At 36.3% G+C, this 20,587-nt stretch overlaps 1 protein-coding gene across 5 annotated transcripts; it reads right to left on the bottom strand.

Annotated features, from left to right (window-relative positions):
• Positions 1–10,899: 10,899 nt before the first annotated feature.
• LOC149550692 (histone H3-like) lies at positions 10,900–20,104 on the bottom strand. 5 transcript variants are annotated; one of them, XM_089786260.1, is made up of 4 exons: positions 19,963–20,104; positions 19,593–19,774; positions 11,769–11,817; positions 10,900–11,510 (listed from the first exon to the last, which is right to left on the bottom strand). In XM_089786260.1, the coding sequence occupies exon 4, from the start codon at positions 11,498–11,500 to the stop codon at positions 11,015–11,017; it is 486 nt and encodes a 161-aa protein (XP_089642386.1). In that variant the 5' UTR covers positions 11,501–11,510; positions 11,769–11,817; positions 19,593–19,774; positions 19,963–20,104; the 3' UTR covers positions 10,900–11,014. The 5 variants fall into 5 exon arrangements, with proteins under 5 accessions (XP_089642386.1, XP_089642383.1, XP_089642385.1 ...); XM_089786257.1 differs by lacking the exon at positions 11,769–11,817; XM_089786259.1 differs by lacking the exon at positions 11,769–11,817 and having other exon boundaries at positions 19,593–19,738; positions 19,963–20,067.
• Between the last annotated feature and the right edge of the window lie 483 nt (positions 20,105–20,587).

Genomic DNA, 20,587 nt, shown 5'->3' on the forward strand with positions numbered 1-20,587 from the left:
CAGGGCTAACATATATTATACTATATTTTTACTCAATGCTAGTAAATGACTAATAAGTAATTTGTTTAACTATTGCAACTAGAATTACACTCTCTACATATTTATCCTATAACTATTAATGTAGAGGAGACTAAAAGATGATATCGCATACCAATACTTGATCAAGTTTTAATTTTTTCGGTTCGTGGTTGGTTCATTTGTTCACCACTATTGGGACATTTGTGCACGATTGCTAAGACATTTATCTATAAGTGCTAGCAATTTTGAGAGTTCAATTATAGGGAAATCTTTAAGTAACGTACTAGATTTTGAAACAACCACACTTTGATCTATTAATCTTAATGATTTCTACAAGGATTTTTCTAACTCTATACCAAGAAAAAAAAGAAAAATTGATTTACAATTTAGGCTCTAAGGTGAAAAAAGTTAGCTATAAAAAAAATTGTACACTTCTCCTATAATTGGAAGAATAAAATTTCTTTGTAATTGAATTTTGTTCATTTGAAACCTTCAATGTATTACTAGAGATGCATCATACTATTATTTGCAATAAATATAGAACGATTTAATTTTCATATATGTGTTTTAAAAGGTCAAGTATTTGATTGAACTTTGGAAATGTAATTTTTAGGTTTGAAAATAAGTTAAAAAAGAGCAATGACATTTGTGGGTGCATTTTGCAAGATAGTTCAAATGTTTTGCTATGGGTTATACTTCTAGGTCATCGAAAATCTATAAATACCTAGAGAGGTTATTAGTATTTTAAACAATGCATCAATTTATGGTAAAACTTCATTGAAGATGAATGATATGCAATAGTGGAACATAGAATCATGCCAAGGATTGTTATATCAACCCTTATAACATTTCTCCTTGCATTTTAGCGCCAGTCTTTGATCACAAAAGGCTTCATGCTTGTTTTATTTTGGATTATCGGGAAGATGAGGGACTAGTCTTGTTGTTTCAAAATCTTCTTTTCTTGCCCCTCAATGTGCAAGTTATTTCACAGAATCAAAACCAAAATGCCTTAAGATATCTTCTTGGTCTTGTTTGTTCCATTCATGAGTAAAGCTTGCAAAAAGCCAACGGTGAGATAATGTTGTTTGTTTGGATGGAAGGTTGGGCAGACAAAGCCTTTTTGAAGGCCTCCACTTGGATGTTGTCATAGAAGAGATCAGGCCTAAGGCCATGAATGAGTAAGCAAAGGAAATTTTGATATTCGTCAAGGAGGTTCTGAAATTGCTTGATGACAAGGATTTGCTGAAGAACAAATCCATCATGAACCAGGTCGTGGCGACAATGTTGGCCATAGTGGCACAAAAGTTGCAAGTCTTGATGATGGGAATGTTGTTCTCAGAAATTTGTCCAATCTCCTTGTGTAAAGTATTCATGTTGCATGGATTCCTAAAATTATTGCAAATGAGCATTAAAATCTCTTATGCCTTTTAGACAATGCCAAAAACTGTTAGTACTTTAATGTAACCTTGACAATTTGATGTGTTTGCTGCTACGAGAATTCTCTTTTTTGTGAGAGTCTTAATATTTTGTTGCTACAAGAACTCTTTTTTCTGTGAAAGGAGTTAATATTTTTTTCAACGGTGGATTTTGCTTCTATTGATTGTTTTTGTTTCTTGGAATTTGATTTTTTTCTTACACAATTGAATCCAGAAACAAGATTGCAGATGATCTTCCACTTGAACTGGTTTTGTATTACATAAATCATGTTCCAAAACCACGTGCTACATAACCCATTGACCCCACATTTAATATTGGAAATTTAATTATTTTCTTCAATATTAAATAATTACATGAAATATTATCACAATGTTACAATACAACTCATCAAGTATATCTCATGAGAATCTTTCCATGTTGCACGTTCATCTAGGTGCAACATTACATAATAAAATAAAATAATACAATATAACAATATTATGCAATGTGTGCAACACCCATTATCTCAATAAACTTTGATGATTTAACACATTTATCTTAGGAATTATGTCTTAGTGTGAGATGTTTAAGTCGTTTGAAAATGGTGAGCTTCAAATTCTATTGTGCACATTATGTAACCACATATTACACTCATTTAGGTCCCCTTTTGCACTCACAAATCAATCTTTTCCAATATTTAAAAAAAAAATTTCGATATCTAAGAGAAACAAAGGTGTTTATCTTCAAATGACAACATTCAAATTTCTCTCTTCACTAAATTGTATTCATTGATTTAAAATGCATTTATCTAATAATGACAATAAAAAGTTATTATTGTATTCATTGATTCAAAATAAAATTATTTATTAATGACAACAAAAAGTTACTATGTTATTAATTGATTTGATTTGTGATTGTCTATTAATGACAAGAAAGGGAAAAATGCAAATGTCTTTTACATCTAACTAATGGTTTTTGGCCCTCTCTTCTCCAAATTTTAGGAACCAATCATTTCAGATTTAATTTAGATTTACCCTGTGGCAAGGGGTTTTTTTATTGTGAAATTTGCTAATGTTGATGACAAGAATTCCATCGTATGTCGTGGTTTCTCTTGGGAGGAAAGGTTCCCCTTGATGACCAAACCTTGGTATCCAAAATTTAATCTGACTACTGAATCCTTTAATAAGATTCCTCTTTGGGTTAGGTTGTCAAATCTTCTCCTTCACTTTTGGCAAGACTCAGTCTTGGAGGTTGTGGGGGAAGCCCTTAGGGATTTCTTATTGTTTGATTCAGTCTCCTCCAATGTCTATAGGACAACGTATCTCGCATCTTTGTGGAGATGGATATCTTTAAGGGGTTCCCCTGCTATGTTGAAGTTGGCTTCTTTAAGTGGTTCTGGATTCAATTTCTTGATTATGAAGGTATTCTCTTCAAATGTAGGAAATGTCATAAAACCAACCATCTTGCTTCTCGATGCTCCTCTGATAAGGTTAGATCGAAGAAATCACCTTCTTGGTGATTGGGGGTTTCAGATGATCACTATACAGTTCAAAAAGTAGCTTCAGATGTGGATGGGTTGGGTAGCTCTTCTCATATTGATATCACTTTGGATGAGGATTCTGTTGATGTCTAATGATTCACATGTTGTCCCTATGACAATTTTGACTCAAAATGTTGTTGTTGATCTGTCACCTACTGCTAACTCTATTGCTTCGGTCCCTTTGGTAGCTTTGAGTTAGAATTTTGTAGCTGTCCCTTCTGCTGCTAACTCTGTTTAGAAAATTGTTGTCGATTCTTTTGTTGCAGGGCTTTTGGGGATTAGTGGGGATTGGCAGAAGGCTACGGGGAAGGTGGAGGATGGTTTGACTTCAATTAAAGGAAAAAAAGGAAAATCCTCCAAACTTTCATTTGATATGTCTTTACGTTCTCAAAAGAATGGACCAAAATGTAAATCTTGATGGTTTTTGGTCTCTTGGCTTGTTTGCCCTCTTGTTGGGAACCTTAGTGTGTCCCTCTAGTTTGTCAGGTGGTTCTCCATAGTTGTTTTAAGATTCTTATTGTCATATCTTTCTTGTCCCTTTGTACAAGGTTTCAGGTCCTTTCAAAACCTGTTTTTACTTAATCAAAACTACGGTGTACCCGTTGCACACTAAGGTGTGATTGCCAGTTTTATTAATTGGTCTTTGATGTCTATATAGACACTTTCATTATTAACAATATCAGATTTATACAATCCATAGCAATTCATTTTTCTTTTACGTATGACTGTGTAATAAATTTTTTTATCCATCCACGAAGAAGAAAGAATTCAACTTCATTACTCTCCATTATTTATATATTTATGAAAATCATGAAAACTGAAATTTGCATCATGTTATAGATTTTGCATACTCTAACTCTATGGCCACCTCCACAATAATATAAAAAGGAACAAAGAGAAAAATAAAGTGCTAACATTTTGTATTAGATAGACTTCAATTTTCTCTATCATACTATTTAGAATTATTTAAATTTTTTTTTCATATTTCTACTTCTTTCTCTTTCCATCAACCCCTTCACCTTTTGTTTTAAAAAGGTTTAGGTTTACAACTTTAATATTTTCTCCTTATGATTTCTATCATCTGAAATATTGATGGAAAAAATGCTCACACAATTGAATTTAAAAGTAATATACAAATATCTTATGGATTGTCAAAATCCACTAGCTTTAAGAGCCCCTAAAGTGGAGTAAACAATGCTATAAAGCGGAGCCAAACTATCGGCCAAAAAGAGAAGAGGAAATACCATCAATGATACTCTGCTTTTCCCTCCTCCACATGCAACAAAAAATTTATGTACCTCAGTGATTAATTACATGATCATCCATGTCGCTACTAGAGTCTCAGTTGTTGATCTCTGACTTGAGGTTGTTTTCTGGGATATCAAATACCTTCAATGTAATAACTTAGGCAATAATATAAACTGGGCTTGAAGCAGGAACCTAATTTTTATGGAGAAACTATCCTTGCATCTAGCAAATTATATAGGCTTGTAGCAATGTGATTTCACCCATGCTAATAAAGATTTCATCTTTAAAACATGAGAGGCATACCTATACAAACAAATCTCAATATTTGGTATAATTATGCAAAATTGGATATTCTAAACATGGCAATAAGTTAGGCATTATAACACATTAAATTCAGCGATATCAAAAAGTAATCTTTAAACAAGCTTGTGCTTTATATGGACAAATCACCCTGTGCATCCAACAAATAAAGTAGGCTTATAGCAACCGGGTTTTGCCTATGCTAATAAAGTGTCTTCAAAATATGAACTATCCAAAAAAATCTCTAATTCACAAATTTTTGGAATAACCATGCATCATTAAATATGTTGGTGTAATTAAATATTCACCAATTACACTTACTTAAGCTTACTTAGGATAATGCATTGCATAGTAGTTTGTGATTGAGACACTTAGCCGTGTCCACCTCAATTAAACACATGGTGTACATGAATCCACTCTGGGTGGTTATAGTTGTTATCTCATTCCACCTTTAGTGCACATACCACATTATCATCCTCATCATCGCACATACTTTATTGCATAATTGAGGATGATCCACCTTTCGTGGACATGTGATTCCACCTTGTGTGGGTGATAGCTTATCTTCTCCTTATCATTGTTTTTTATCGCCTCTCCTATATAAAGAGGCCTATTATGTACATTTCAAATCAATCCATTTGATGTCAGTCAAGTCCATTATCAATAATAGTATTCTTGCATCTTCATGCAATTGTCTTGCCAATCTCTTGTGGAAGTTATTTTGGTCTTTCATTTGACCCTGGGGGTGTTGTAGAGTCACCTAAAACTTTAACATGGTATCAGAGCTCTCATGGTGTGAAGACTTCTTCTTAAGAAGTGTAATCTTGGCTTGACTCATTATTGGTGTAGCATTTAGCAATTTAGACATCACAATTTGGAGGAGATTTTGGGAGTCGTATTTTGTGACCTTCTATTACAGGTGAAAATTGGAGCTTGCTAGTGCAAATTAGAGGTTGGCATCATATAGAGGAGGTCCAAAAACCCCTAAACTGAATTTTGTCTCATCCAAATCGGACATTTGAGGCCAAATATAGAGCCATTTGATTTTTGAAGGTGCGGCTGCGACGATTTAGAAAAAATAATTTCAGAGGCGATTTTCAAACAGTGATATCTCCCTCATACGAACTCTTTTTTTCGAGCAATTTTTTTTTTGTTTTGGGGTAGAATTTCACAATTTACACAATGGTGTAGGTGATTTTGGATCGTTGTCTTTGAATCTTTTTGAAATTTGCAAATCTTGTTTTCTGCAACTTTCAAGGCTCTATTTGGGCACATTTGGTAATAGTTTCAGGTGCAATTTTTTTTATAAAGTGCATGATTTTTCCTCTAATTTCAAGATCTGTAATCAAATTTTAATGATTTGGAGTGGGCATATTACTTTCAGAAATAGGTCTTTTTTAGCTATATTGCACTTGTTGAATACTTGGATTGCAATTTTTTTAATTCAATCAGTAATTTGAAGGAGTTATTAGTTGATTTCAGTCATTCTTTGATTCATTATTGATTTTTCAAAAGTTCCATTACTCACTCCATATAACTATCATGAATGGAAACAAGTAGTTTCTACTTAGTGGATGAGTATTGGATTGCTTAGAATGATTCTTGGACAGGATCTAAAACCAGCTACAGGTGTTGCAGAAATAAGGAAATGGTTTGATAGAAAGGATAAAACACTTGGCTCTCTTAGATCTACCATCTCCAATGATTTGTTATATCATATTGCATCCTGCACACATCCTCATGATGCTTGGACAATATTGGAAGGAATCTTTGGTAAACCAGATAGAATAAGAAAATCCAAATCAAAGAATGAGCTTATAGGTCTAAGTCCATGTGATTTTGACAATATTCAAGACTTTTTCTCTAAGTTCAATTCCATTAGATTGGAGCTTCTAATTGTGGCATTACTAAAGATGATGAGCAATTGATATTATCTATTCTTTCCAAGCTAGGTCTTGAATATTCAATCTTTGTTTCCACATTCTATGCTACTATGGATGCTCTTGGTAGTGCATACAAAATGCCTTCTTTTGATGAATTTGCAGGTCAGCTCACAAGGGAAAAAGCAAAGTTAGCACACATGGGTCAATTGAAGCCTTCAAAGTATCAAGCATTGGTTGCAAATGACTCCTGTCCAAAGGCTCCAAAAGGAAAGGGAAACAAACAACACAAGGATCGTAAGCAACATGAAAAATATGATGACTCTCCTTCACAACATAATATTGAATCCAAGTCCTCTTCAAGAGAGGAATCATCTAGAAGAAAGAGAGATAAATGTGCTTATTGCAAAAAGTTAAGACATGATGAGCATATATGTTTCCATAAGAAGATTGATGAGCTCACTCATATTCTTCAAAAGAACAATGTCCAATTGTCCTCATCAGTGTCTACTCCTACACATCAGGGAGCTTCTACATCTACATCGACACCATCATCCAAAGGCAAAGGACAAGCACACATTGCTTCCACACATCTTGAGCAAGGTAAATGGCTTCTTGATTCAGGTGCATCACAGGGCATCTTCTATGGATATGTTTTCTTCTATTGAGCCTTGTACTTCTCCACATATATTGATGGGTAATAATACACACATGAAGGTTTGTGGGAAAGGTCCTATTCCTATGGGACAGGGTACATTTAATGATGTTCTATGTGTACCATCCTTAACCACTAATATCCTTTCCATTTATCAAATTACTCATGGGGCACAAGGTAAAATTATCGAGTTCACTCTTGATTATGTCTATATTAGGGACATAAAGAGTAGACATGTTATAACTATCAGAGTTGCTTTGATTAAGTAAAAACAGGTTTTGAAAAGACTCGAAACCTTTTAACAAAAGACAAGAAAGATATAACAATGAGGATCAAAATACAATTGTGAGAAACCATTCAGCAAAATAGAGGGACACAACAAAGTTCCCAACAAGAGGGCAAACAACTCAAGAAGTTATAGACCATCAAGATTTACATTTTGGTCCAGTCTTTTGAGAACATAAAGAAATATCAAAAGAAGGAACATAAGATTTGCCTTTTTTTCTTTTGATTGATGTCCAACCATCCTCTACCTTCCCAACAGCCTTCTGCCAGTCCCAACTAACCCCCAACAACCCCTCATCGACAGAGTTAGCAACAGAAAAAGGGACAGCAACAACATTATGATCCAAAGCCATCAAAGGGATAGCAGTCAAATCAATAGAGACAACATCAGGCGACGAGTCAGAATCAACATTCTAATTCAAAACCATCGTAGAGACAACATTAGGTGACGAGTCAACAACAACATTCTAATTCAAAACCGTCGTAGAGACCACCTTCGAATCACCAGAAATAGCAATAGAATCCTCGGCCAACGAGAGATCAATATGTGAAGAGCTATCCAAACCATCCACCTCCGAAGAAACCTTATCAACCATATAGTGATCATCTGAAACCCCCAACCACCAAGAAGGTGATTTCTTTGATCTAGCCTTGTCAGAGGAGCAGCTCACATCAAGATGGTTAGTCTTATGGCATTTCTTGCATCTGAAAGGAATAAACTCATAATCAAGCAGTTGAATCCAAGAACCAGTTGGAGAAGCCAACTTCAACATTTCTGGAATCCCCTTAGAGGTATCCATCTCCACCAGGATGCGAGCATATGTTGGTCCTATAGACAATGGAAGAAACCGAATCAACCAATATGAAATCCCCAAGAGCATCCCCTATAGCCTCCAAGAATGAATCTTGCCAGAAATGAAGGGGAAGATTCGGTAACCTCACCCAAAGAGGAATCTTATTAAAAGTTTTAGTAGTCGGATTGAATGCTGAAAACCAAGGTTTCACCATCAGGGGGAACCTTTCCTCCCAAGAGAAACCACGACCCAAGATGGCATTTCTGTCATCAACATTAACAAATTTCAAAATAAAAAACCCTTAGCCACAGGGTAAATTTGCATTTCATCCGAAACGATTGGTTCCCAAAATTTGGAAATCCAAGCATGCAAATCTGAAAGAGAGGGCCAAAAACCCCTAAAACGAAAAATAGTAGCCTTATTGGAGTAATCCACCACATATGAGTTGATCTCCTCAACAACATCTTGTTCAAAATGAAGCACAAGGGGATTACTAACCAGGATAGGCACAGTCGAACGACTGACTGAAGGAGCAAACAAACAAAGCCCCTTCCTCACAGGATCAAAAATAGTTGCCTCATATGCGACCACATCCACATATGAAAGGGTAGATCGAACCAGAGAACCCTTCGCAACATGAACACCGGGACTAGGACCACCCCTAGCCATAGTAGTCACCACAGGGGGAACCCTAGCCGTAGCAACAGGCAAAGCCGATGCAGAAATAGGAGTCGAAGGAGGAACCCTAGCCGCAACAGCGAGCAAAGCCATTGTAGAAAAAGGGGTCTTAGTAGCTCTTAGGGCAGGCAGAGCCGTCGCAAAAGCCGGCACAAAAGCCCCAGTAACCAGTGCGGGAGAAGTCACTGGACAAGCAGGAGAAATCGCAAGAATGGGAGCGAGAGTTTTCTTCATCATAGGAGTTTTCTCATAGCTATGGGAGTTGTTGATCATACATCATGCTTGTATTCTTTTGCACATTTTGTTGATAATTATGATGATATTCATAGTGTACCTAACCCTTTATCAAGAGTGAATAATTCATGTGATGAGAACATTAGACACTTGAATCATTTTGTTCTTGAGACAAGTGTTGAACTTCCTACTCCTCCACCTCCTGCTTCTTCAGGCATGAGTTCTACTATTCAACATGATGATCTTTATGCTTCAAATCTTGCAGTGTGGGATGAATTCCTTGATGCTCTTTCAGATGAGTTTCATAATGCAAATTTGGTTAATACATCTAAGGGAGTTTCTCTTCAAGATACTTCTTCACCTTCTTTGAAGATTGGATTTACCAACTCTTCATGTTCTCTTGATTTTTCACATCTCATAAGTCATCTTGATGGTGTGATAAAATCTTTGAGCTTGGAGACACCTATTCAATCTTCAGAGATGCATCATGGAGACCTTCTTCCTCTTTCCTCACTTTTTACATGGAGTGGCTTCTTCATCTTTTGGTGTATTTATCTCTTCCTAAGGAGAGACATGTTTCTTGTAGGCATTGGATTATATTTTGCTTGTAGGTACTCTTCATCTACATCGAAGCTTCTTCATTATGGGAGGGGATATCATGTCTCCTTATTTCCTTCCTATGGGGGGGTCATTCTTTGTATATACATAATATATGCAATTTTTTGGGTGTCTTGAATACTCCTTCCACCCATGCATCTTGTTTTCATCTCTTTTTTTAGAGGAAGGTTTTTCCCATGAGGTTTTTTCTCTTTCTCCACTTTATGAGAGATTGCATTTCATGTATTACATTGCATATTGTACATGGGTACCTAAAATGGCCTAGTAGTTGGGATCCATCTTGCATAGTGAGTTTAAGTGCATTCCCCCGAGTTGCACTAAGGGAGGGTGTTGGTGTAATTAAATATTTACTAATTACACTTACTTAAGCTTAGGATAATGCATTGCATAGTAGTTTGTGATCGAGACAATTAGGAGTTCCCACCTCAATTAAACACATGGTGTAGGAGAATTCCACTCCAATTGGTCATAGTTGTTATCTCATTGCACCTTTAATGCATTGCATAGTAGTTTGTGATTGAGACACTTAGGAGTTCCCACCTCAATTAAACACATGGTGTAAGAGAATTCCACTTTGGTTGGTCATAGTTGTTATCTCATTCCACCTTTAATGCACATATCACATTATCATCCTCATCATTGCACATACTTCATTGCATAATGCAAAATGAGCCACCTTTCGTGAACATGTGATTCCACCTTGTGTGGGTGATACCTTATCTTCTCCTTATCATTGTCTCTTATCCCCTCTCCTATATAAGGAGGCCTATTATGTACATTTCAAATCAATCTATTGGATGTCAATCAAGTCCATTATCCATAATAGCTTTCTTGCATCTTCATACAATTGTCTTGCCAATCTCTTGTGGAAGTTATCTTGGTCTTTCATTTGATCTTGGGGGTGTTGTAGAGTCACCTAAAACTCTAAGAAAATATTCTAAACTCTGCATTAAATTAGGCATTCTAACACATTAAATTCAATTATGAAAAACTGGGCTTCAAATAAGAACAGACTTTCTATGGAGAGATCATCTTATTCATCCAAAAAATCATATAGCAACCTTGTTTCACCCATGATACTAATGATTTAGTCTCTAAAACATTAAGAGGCATTTTACTTCTAAACTCATGATGATACTACTAATTATGTCCCTGATATCAAAGCAATAAACATGAGGATAGTATTAGATTGTTATCAAACTGAAAAACCCAAGAAAAGAATGACACATCATCAAACTTCAAAGAAAGTAGGGCTTCCATATTATACATTTAGGTTTACCAATGGCATAGACATGTAGAGACCAAAGTAGAAGTACAAAATAGTAAATGCAGGTACAATATAGAAATTTCACCATGGCCTATCAACATGTACACCACGAAGGCGTCTAGCTAAATGTAAATCTTTGGGCATTATTGTTACTCGTTTAGCATGAATTGCGCACAGGTTTGTATCCTCAAACAAATTTACAATGTAGTCCTCAGCAGCCTCTTGCAAAGCTATTAAAGCTTCAGCAGTCCATCGATCCACCTCTAGTGAATAATGTGTTGTCACCTCCCTCACAACTCTCACAAACGGGAATGTTGGAATCAACAGTTCAAAGCTCTTTTGGTATCTTCTTATTTCTCTAAGAGCAACAGTTCCAGGTTTAAATCTGTGAGGCTTCCTCACACTCTTTGGTGTTGTTGTTGCACGTGGAGCCTCAGCACTACGTCTGGCCCTTGCAGCACCAGCACTGGAAGATTCTGCAGGACGAACAGGAGTGGAAGCAGTGGGAGTGGAATCAGGAGCATTACCACTTTTTTTCCTGGGGACTGTTGACTTCCGCCTAGCCATCTTCAGATATCTGAGAGGAATCGTATAATTAATAAGCTTGCTGATAAACAAATTTTAAAAAACTGAACTATTTATATACAATAATATAAACAACTGAACATCCAAAACCAATTCAAGTGGAAGATCATCTGCAATTTTGTTTCTGGATTCAATTGTGTAAGTAATTTTGCATCAAAAAATATTTACACAATTAAATCCAGAAACAAAATTGCAGATGATCTCATGGATTGTGGAAATCTACTTGCTCTTAAGTGGATGATGACTAAACCTTATCTAACTTTCATTCTAGCTGTTCTCCATAACTAACAGATTGCATTCTGCAGTTGCACAAGAAAAAAGTCAAATTCCAAGAAACAAAAGAATCAATAGAAGTGAAATCCACCACTGAAAAAAATATTAATTCCTTTCACAGAAAAAAGAATTCTCATAGCAGTAAAATATTAAGACCTCTTTCACAGAAAAGATAATTCTCGTAGCAGCAGACACATCAAATTGTGAACATTACATTAAAGCACTAATAGTTTTTGCCTTTGGCATTGACCGAAAGGCATAGGAGATTTTAATGCTCATTTGCAATAATCCATTGCAATAATTTTAGGAACCCATGCAACATGAATACTTTACACAAGGAGATTAGACAAAATGCTGAGAACACCATTCCCATCATCAAGACTTGCCATGCAACATGAATACTTTACACAAGGAGATTGGACAAAATGCCCAGAACACCATTCCCATCATCAAGACTTGCAACTTTTGTGCCACTGTGGCCAACATTGTCACCATGACCTGGTTCATGATGGATTTGATCTTCAACAAATCCTTGTCATCAAGCAATTTCAGAACCTCCTTGACGAATATCGAAATTTCCTTTGCTTACTCATTCATGGCCTTAGGCCCGATCTCTTCCATGGCAGCATCCAAGTGCCAGGCTTTCAAAAAGGCTTTGTCTGCCCAAGCTTCCATCCAAACAAGCAACATTATCTCACCCTTGGCTTTTTGCCAAGCTTTACTCATGAATGGAACAAACAAGACCAAGATGATATCTTAAGGCATTTTGGTTTTGATTCTATGAAATAACTTGCACATTGAGGGGCAACCATATATATATATAAAAGCAGATTTTGAAACAACAAGACTAGTCCCTCATCTTCCCGATAATCCAAAATAAAACAGGCATGAAGACTTTTGCGATCAAAGACTAGCGCTGAAATGCAAAGAGAAATGTTAAAGGTTGATATAACAGTCCTTGGCATGATTCTATGTTCCATGAAAGGGCGAAGCTAGGATGGCATTATGTTTCAAACCCGTGAATGGTTCCCTCGAGCAAGAGCATTGGTAGCAGCTTCTAGTTCTAAATCCACTCATCTTGCCTTTGCAATTGAAAAAGATAATAAGGGATGATGGTGATCAGAGTCTTGATGATAGTGGTCAATTAATAACTGGAAAGGAGAGTGACTATCAGATAGCATATCCTTTGGTAAGTAGCGTCTAAGTTCTGGGTATTGCAACTACAGATCGTGATGACACTGAAAACAATGTATTTGAACGTACTGGAATAGTTTATCAAACAGTGAGTGTAGTCGTGGCTACTTGTAGAGGTGTTGATGTTACTCCTACCAAGCTTCATCACAGGTATACAGAGATTTAGATGGCTCTAGATATAATTTTGTATGAGGCAGGTAGCACCTGACTTGGAGCTATTTTGACATCCATGCGTATGGGGAGGAATTTGCAAAAATGAATCTTTCAACTTTTATTAATAGACACAGAGAATCAAGTCCATGGTGCAGAAAACTGGAAATAACTAGAAGGGTAGTCTCTTGAGCATCTTGGAAAAGTAAAACTTCTCTCACAGGCTATGTTTGAGTTGTCAGAAGAGACCTTATAGTTGGTGATGAAGTGGCAGCATGTCTTACCCTTGCCCCACAGAGCTCTGCAGCTTAGACTTCATAGGACTAATCAGTCAAAAAACCAGCTAATGAGGATCCATATGTAGTCAGTGATGTTGTCAATTAAACTGATGAACATGCAGGCAACTTTTAAAATGAAAAAATAAATAGTCGGCTTCTGTTGTTTGCATCAGCTCTTCCTGAGCCGGACATTACAACATTAAAAAAATACAATTGCAGACAATCTCTGAAGTGTTAAATTTTGAACCAGAATAGCATGATAAAAGCAGATAGAACAAAAATACAATCAACACCAGATGTACCCTGGAAAAACCCTCCTACTCAAGGGGAAAACCCAGCCACGCCAAAAAGTATCCTTTATTAAATGCTTCAAAAACACACCAATATCAGGCTTATGACTGTTAACAGTTTTAAACAATCACATTATTTACAATTCATGCACATACTGAGATATCAGTTCAAACACAGGGCATATAATGCTCTAAGCATCTCACAGATATCACACAATCTCTCACAGAACCAATTACAAAACATGTCTATGGATTAATCATATACAGATCCAACATATTACTACAACGTGCCCAGCATAAAACATAAATCACTGTCATGAACTCTACATGCAGACCTTAGATGACTGTCTCTGCAATCTGCCTTGCCTCAAATAGCATAATAGTTTCACACGCATTATTTTTGTCTTCTGGCCCTTTATTCAATGAAACAATCATAGAGTGAAAAAACTCACGGGAAGCCAAGGAGTCGTCGGTTGCAAACACTGTTACTCATAACAATGATACTTATAACATGTCGAATACACGACCCTAGTCACCCGACAGAGATGTCAAAACATAATGCACATGATACCAAGAGTTCATGATGCCAACTTACACACATATTGAGCCAAGTCAATTATTAAAATGGTGCCATGTCATTGTAACTTCATGATGAAGTGAGAATATGAAAGAACGACGTGAGAGAGGATGTAATCGTCAGCATAACACAACTGATCGAGATGACTCAGCAGCTGAGTCATAGACAGGAATGTCCAGCTGGAATACCATGTTTGATGCGTGTTACAATTGTTAATCCAGTGACTTTTTAAAACAGGTGAGAAATCCTAACAGCAGTGGTTTGCTTCAGCCTATTCACCAGTCGTTCATGAGCGAATCTGCATGCCCAGCACCAACTCAATCTTTCATAGAAACTGTAGGCTCCAAAAACTCCAGTACGGATGCCAGTTGTGTTCAGACTTCAGGTTCAGCGAGATTAAGATATGTATCTCTGATGCAAGTTTGAATCCCCAGGATGGTCGACAGCTATACACAGGAAGATAGCGACAACAAATTCCAACAATTACAACCAAACCATGGTGAGTCCGGCTTTACTACATTGTCACAAGCAATCACAGGTAAGGAAGATCTCTAACACAGCTACTGAAACATCAACATGAAGACATGGCAAATCCATGCAGGTGTGCTGCTCTCTTCAACAGTGCTGAGTTGAAAATGTTTGTGGATTTTCATGGATATGAGGAAAGAAACTGTTCCACGATAATTCTCTTGTGGTGACAGAGATCTATTGGTTTGACCATCAAGGGAGGCTAGTACACCTCAAATAGAAGCATGAGTTTACATGATGAAAGATGCGTGAAAGGTCAGTTAAACCATACATTCATAAGCACGTGGAAGCACTTTGACATGACATGATCCATGGTATGACAGTCACAGGACATGGAACACAGAAGACAGTCATAGAAGGTTAGAAAAGGCACATTTGTTGGCAAAACAGGATAGTGGATAGGGGCATGTAGACTGCAATCCCTTCTATAGTTTGAGATAGGCTTCATGACAGTCGGGTTTCAAGAAGACTATCACAAGAGAGCATAGGACAGTAACACAGGATACAGTAGACAAAACTATAAAGAAAGATGCGTATGATGAGTAGGAAATGTTTAAGGATAGTTATGGAAGTTCCAAGGAATTAAACGACAGAACTAGTGCCAGAACAGTGCTATAAAGATCTCATGGCAGTTCTGTAGAATGAGAAGTTGGCAGTAGAGTAGTTTCAGGCCACAACGACCTAAGGATTTTTGGGGAGTTCCATTCTAGGGTGGCTACCCTTGTTGATTTTATGTCTAAACTTGGTGCAGTAGTGATCTCTGATGAGTTGTGGGGCTATTTTGCAAATCGAACAATCTTTGGGCAGTTGTGCTGTAGTGAGATCTCTAATGAGTTACAGGGTAGTAATGATCTTTGATTAATTGTGGTGCAGTAGTGATCTCTGATGTCTTGTGGTACAGTGTTGGTCATTGATAAGTTGTGGTATCTAAGGACATGAATTACTCTATGCTGGAAGTGTCCCTTATTCGATTTTGTTGGGTCTAGGTTCTTTCAAAGATCCTTTAAACCCCTCAATGATGAATGGCTTAAAGCTCTTCAACTTGAGTTATGATCCTTGAAACGAGAATTTTAGTATCTTTCTTCTTTGTTCCATGACCTTAAAATAATGATGAAAACTCTAGACTCGTAATAACAAATAAGTTTAGAACAATACAATTGTTTCTGGATTTGATTGTGTGCACTATTTCTGCATCAACTCCAGAACAATTGTATTGCTTAAAACGATGGATAATAGAAATCTGTTCAACTTTAACAAAAATGTTGGAAGGTGCAAACACTTTTACACATCCAATTGACAAGGGATATATTGTTTGAGAGTGGGATGAAATAAGGTTTGTCTTGAATCCCTTACTAATTACGGCAATGGAAAGAGTTTGGCTTCATTCTAGTCTTTCTGCCTCTTGGAGGTTTGGTATGTACTTATGGTTGTCCATACCAGACATATGTGACACACTAAAATAATCCCTCTTTACTTGTTTATCACACAAAAAATAAATTTAAAAACAAAAACTAAAAAAAAAAACTAAAACAAATATATGATATAAACTAAAGGTGAGAGTTGATAAGGATTTGGTTAGTGTCCTTTTTTTTCTGCCAAGGACAATGAACAAAAGGATCAATATGGAAGATGCTCAACTAATTGAGTATGTCTGATTCCATTTCATTGACATGATTTCCAGCCCTGCTCTATTTGTTGCATGAATTCTTGTTTCACCTTTTCCAAGAAATAATAATGAGAAATAGAAACAAGCCTAGCATCTGCTCTTTGCCGTAATTTTTTTCCAAACGTGTAGATTGGTGCACCTCTTACTTTTGGAAAACTTATGTATCACTTGAAATTTGTGTGTCTTCTGCACTCTCTTTCCTATTTTCCTAGGCTTTTCTGCTCTACCAACCTCATTGCTCTGCTACCATATAATGGCAGCAAAAGGAATCATCCATATATTGGTAAAGTTATAAATACATTTGAATACTCTTTAAGATGTACCCAAAATTGATTATGTATAACCGTTAATAGATTTGATCTCACAATAACCTATTACTATGTGAACAAGAACAAAACTAACTAGCACCTGCGCCAGATGAGGTGCAATAGTATAGCCGATTGCAATATATGGAAGCAGTTATATGGTATATCCAACAGTTAAAAGTTTCTGTTGAGAAAGAACCTGAGCGATTTCCAAGTGCGGATTGTTTAAAAAGACTAGTCTTCAATGCTCTTAAGGGCTTGCTGAGCCTTCTTGCTACATCCTTCAGAGTGAAAATACCGGGGTTGTGGTTAGTGGTTGGGGCTTTAATTATAGATTCTAGCATACCCCACAGTTTAAGTTTCAGCAAACAAATTAATTATAACAATAATACACATGCAGGGATGAAAGCTCACAACCAAATGTCTGTTTACAGACTAACAAGGGGAGAAAAAATTAGGATCAGCAGATAAACGGAGAGCAGAACATGATAATATAATTGCGAGATGGAGAGCAACTGAAAAGAGTGAGGAGGTGCAATGAAGAAATGTTTGAATTGTCCAACATGACACCAGACCAACCATTCTATAAGAAGTGGTGCACCTGTATATGCTTGGGCTTGAAAGAAGCAAAATATGTCACTTACTCAACAACCTTGATCTTCTCTTTCCAACTTTGATCTTGTCCAAATTAGTAAGATGCTAATACAGCTAAAATTCAATCAACTAAAGGGTTTAATGTATAAGGTCTGAAGTTTACATGGCCAGCTAAGGTTCCAAACTATGTACAAATTAGAGATAGCAAGTATCTGTAATGATGTTCTGTTCAATATTATCAGGCATTACAGTTGTTCAGCAACCAAAAAAACAAACAGAAGGTACTCAATCAGTCACCAGTCAAGAAGCATTTCCCACCTCATCTCATAACATGGACTTGTTATATTCAGTCAGGCACAGAAGTATTAGAATTATCAAATATAAAGCTTAATTAGTTCATTTAAGGCTCAAATAGTACATTTAAGCTCTGTATCGCCTAGCAAATTAAGTACTAAAACTAAGTAAAATACTATAGTGTTAAAACCAAGGTAAATACTGTGTTAGATGTCCAGTTCTACTGAGGCAGAATTTCCATTTATCATAATATATATGTCTTGCCAGACATAGCTTACCAGCCAATGTGAGGTAAAGGTTATATTCTTTTTCAAAAAATCTGCTCTGTTCTATACCACGGGATTGCCAAGATTTTTCCATTACATTGCCTAATTTTTTATTTTTCTTGGAATCTCATAGAATATGTCCACTAAAGCTACTCTCTATCTCTCGCAAATTACTTGAAATTTGTAACAAACATTCTTTTGTGCGGAAATGTTTCTCATTTATCTTTTGGATAACAATAAAATAAAGAAAATCAATCATACCAAAAAGTTGATTCCAAATTTCAGTCATGTGCCAAATTTCTTTTGACTTATTGTACTTGGGTCTAGGTATGCGTGTAGGCTTTGCGAGTATCAGACCAATGGTAAACTGTTGTTCTTTGTACTTGGGTCCAGGTATGCATGCAGGCATTGCAAGTATTGAACCACCAACTGTGAACTGCAGTGGAACAGAAGAAGCCTTCTTCATTTTCCACTTTACTATCCCATCAAGATTACTAACAAGTCTGGATGAAACATGGGAATCCTGGCATCTCATTAATTCCCTTTTGTCTTTAAACTAAACGTATTCAAGTTTTAACTTGGGGAAATACTCATCATAATGGATAGTTGAAGCTGAGTATATCAATGTCATAAAAATTCAACCAAAAAAATTAAATGTAAGTCCAAATTGCTTTATGAAAGTAGGCCCTATCATATTATATCTGCCTCTTAAATGATTGCTTCTTGTCAGTGTTGAAGTTAGAAGATATGTATGCAAGGTTAGCACAATGTCTGAATTAGTTTTGGACAATCTTCCTTCCTCCTACCAATCACTAAAACTTGGCACTCAGAAAACCCACATTCGTTGAGCTAAAGGTGGATCACAGCAATTTTTTGTCGCTTACTCCAAGTTTCTTCTGCTTGGTTTGTGGCTCATTTGAGGATTTGACACCAGCCAATTATGATGTGGAGATGACGGAATATTTTGAGAGAAGAGAGTAGCTGAATGGTGATAGAATACATTTGAGGAATAGCATTATATGGGCGGACATTTCTCCAAAATCAAACCCTAAGCAGAGTAAAACCCTAGGCAAATGATACAAGCTGCAGCAAAACTTATAAGAGCAGTAATACTCTAACACAACTCTGCTCGGAGTATGCAGATAATTCTAAAGGCATTAACGTTTTCTAGCATAAGGATAAAACAGGTAGGAAATTGACCCAGTAGACAAACAATTGAAGTCCCACGGTCAAGGTTAGACCACATAATTTTACTGCGAGGAAAAAGCTAAACTCAAGTTAAATAGACCATTTGCTGATACATTATTAATTCAAAAAGGATAAGTTGAACCCTTTCACAGAAGACATGTTGGAAAAAACAGTAGACCGTATTTTATTTTCTTCCAATGATGATTTAGATGGCTACACGAAAGTTTTTACAACTGCGTATTACTTTAGTGTGTTTTCTTGTTCTATAATATTTAGAGGATTGGATTGCTCAAGCCTGCAAGATCGATAAAAATAAAATGAGGGAGAATCAAGAGTTATAAAAGGAATACAGAACAGAAGAAAACTATGAACAGCGGTTCGCAGTAAATGAAATCTTGACAGAGGATTCTGGCAAAAACCCTGACATTACAGGCATACCGTGTAAATGATTTAGGGGAAAATCAAACCGACCTTTAGGAACTTCTCTACACAGTCCAAGACTTTCCAAGCTTCTAAAATCTTGGCGGCCTCTTGTTTGCTTCCCGTAAAGAACAATGGAATTGCACATTTCAGTGCAAAAAATTGCAGACATACACATCACAGAAAATCCTTAAATCCTACAGTGAGAAGCAGTGAGTCATTCCATTTAAACCCTGTAAAAGCAACAGAAAATGGTGATTCCAAAAGCTTTTGAATACCTTCTCGACCATTGTTTTAGGATATTTTAAAATGATCAATAATTCTGGAAAGCAAAAAGCTAAAAACGAGGCACTCCAACGGTAAAAATTTGGAAGGGAAAATTTAAAATTGACCTTAAAACAAGACAGCTGATATCACTGACCTGAAAGTTCCCAGTCTAGAACCCTGTTTTTCGTTTCACGGCAAAGATCAACGGTTATTAGTACCCTGAGAGTAATAGTTTATTTGTGTCACCGGCAATCTTAGGGTGGATAGGGAAAAACCCTGGTTATTTCTTACCTCAAATCTTGTTTAATAGTTGACATCATAACCTTAAATTGAGCCACTCTTTGATTAAAAACTATAAAAACAAATAATGCATTATAAAAAAAAATTAAAATTAAAAATACATAATATATTATATAGTTTCATATAAATAGTAACTAAGAGAATAGATTTCGTCTCACCCTCCTCGAAGTCTTGCCCATGTTGTTGTGCCTAGGTGCCCCCATATTACTTGTTAGAGACTGGACTCTCTTTAACAAGGAATGGCCAAAGATGAAAGCAATCATTGCATTTATGCTTAGGTGGAGAGACATTGCGGAAGATCAGAGCATAGATTGGCTCCTCACTTACCTCAAAATCTTTGACTCCTACATTGAGCCAAGGATTGACTTCTCTGATGTGAACAAGTTGGATTTCTCTTTGCCAAATTTCAACAGGTCAAGTCAGGAGAAAACGACTTTCATATTATCTTTGATTATGGTCTTTTGAAAAGTTGAAGATCA

This window comes from Cupressus sempervirens, chromosome 6 (genome assembly GCF_028749045.1).
Source record: "Cupressus sempervirens isolate cs-2001-9-10 chromosome 6, ASM2874904v1, whole genome shotgun sequence".
NCBI classification, from domain to species: domain Eukaryota; kingdom Viridiplantae; phylum Streptophyta; class Pinopsida; order Cupressales; family Cupressaceae; genus Cupressus; species Cupressus sempervirens.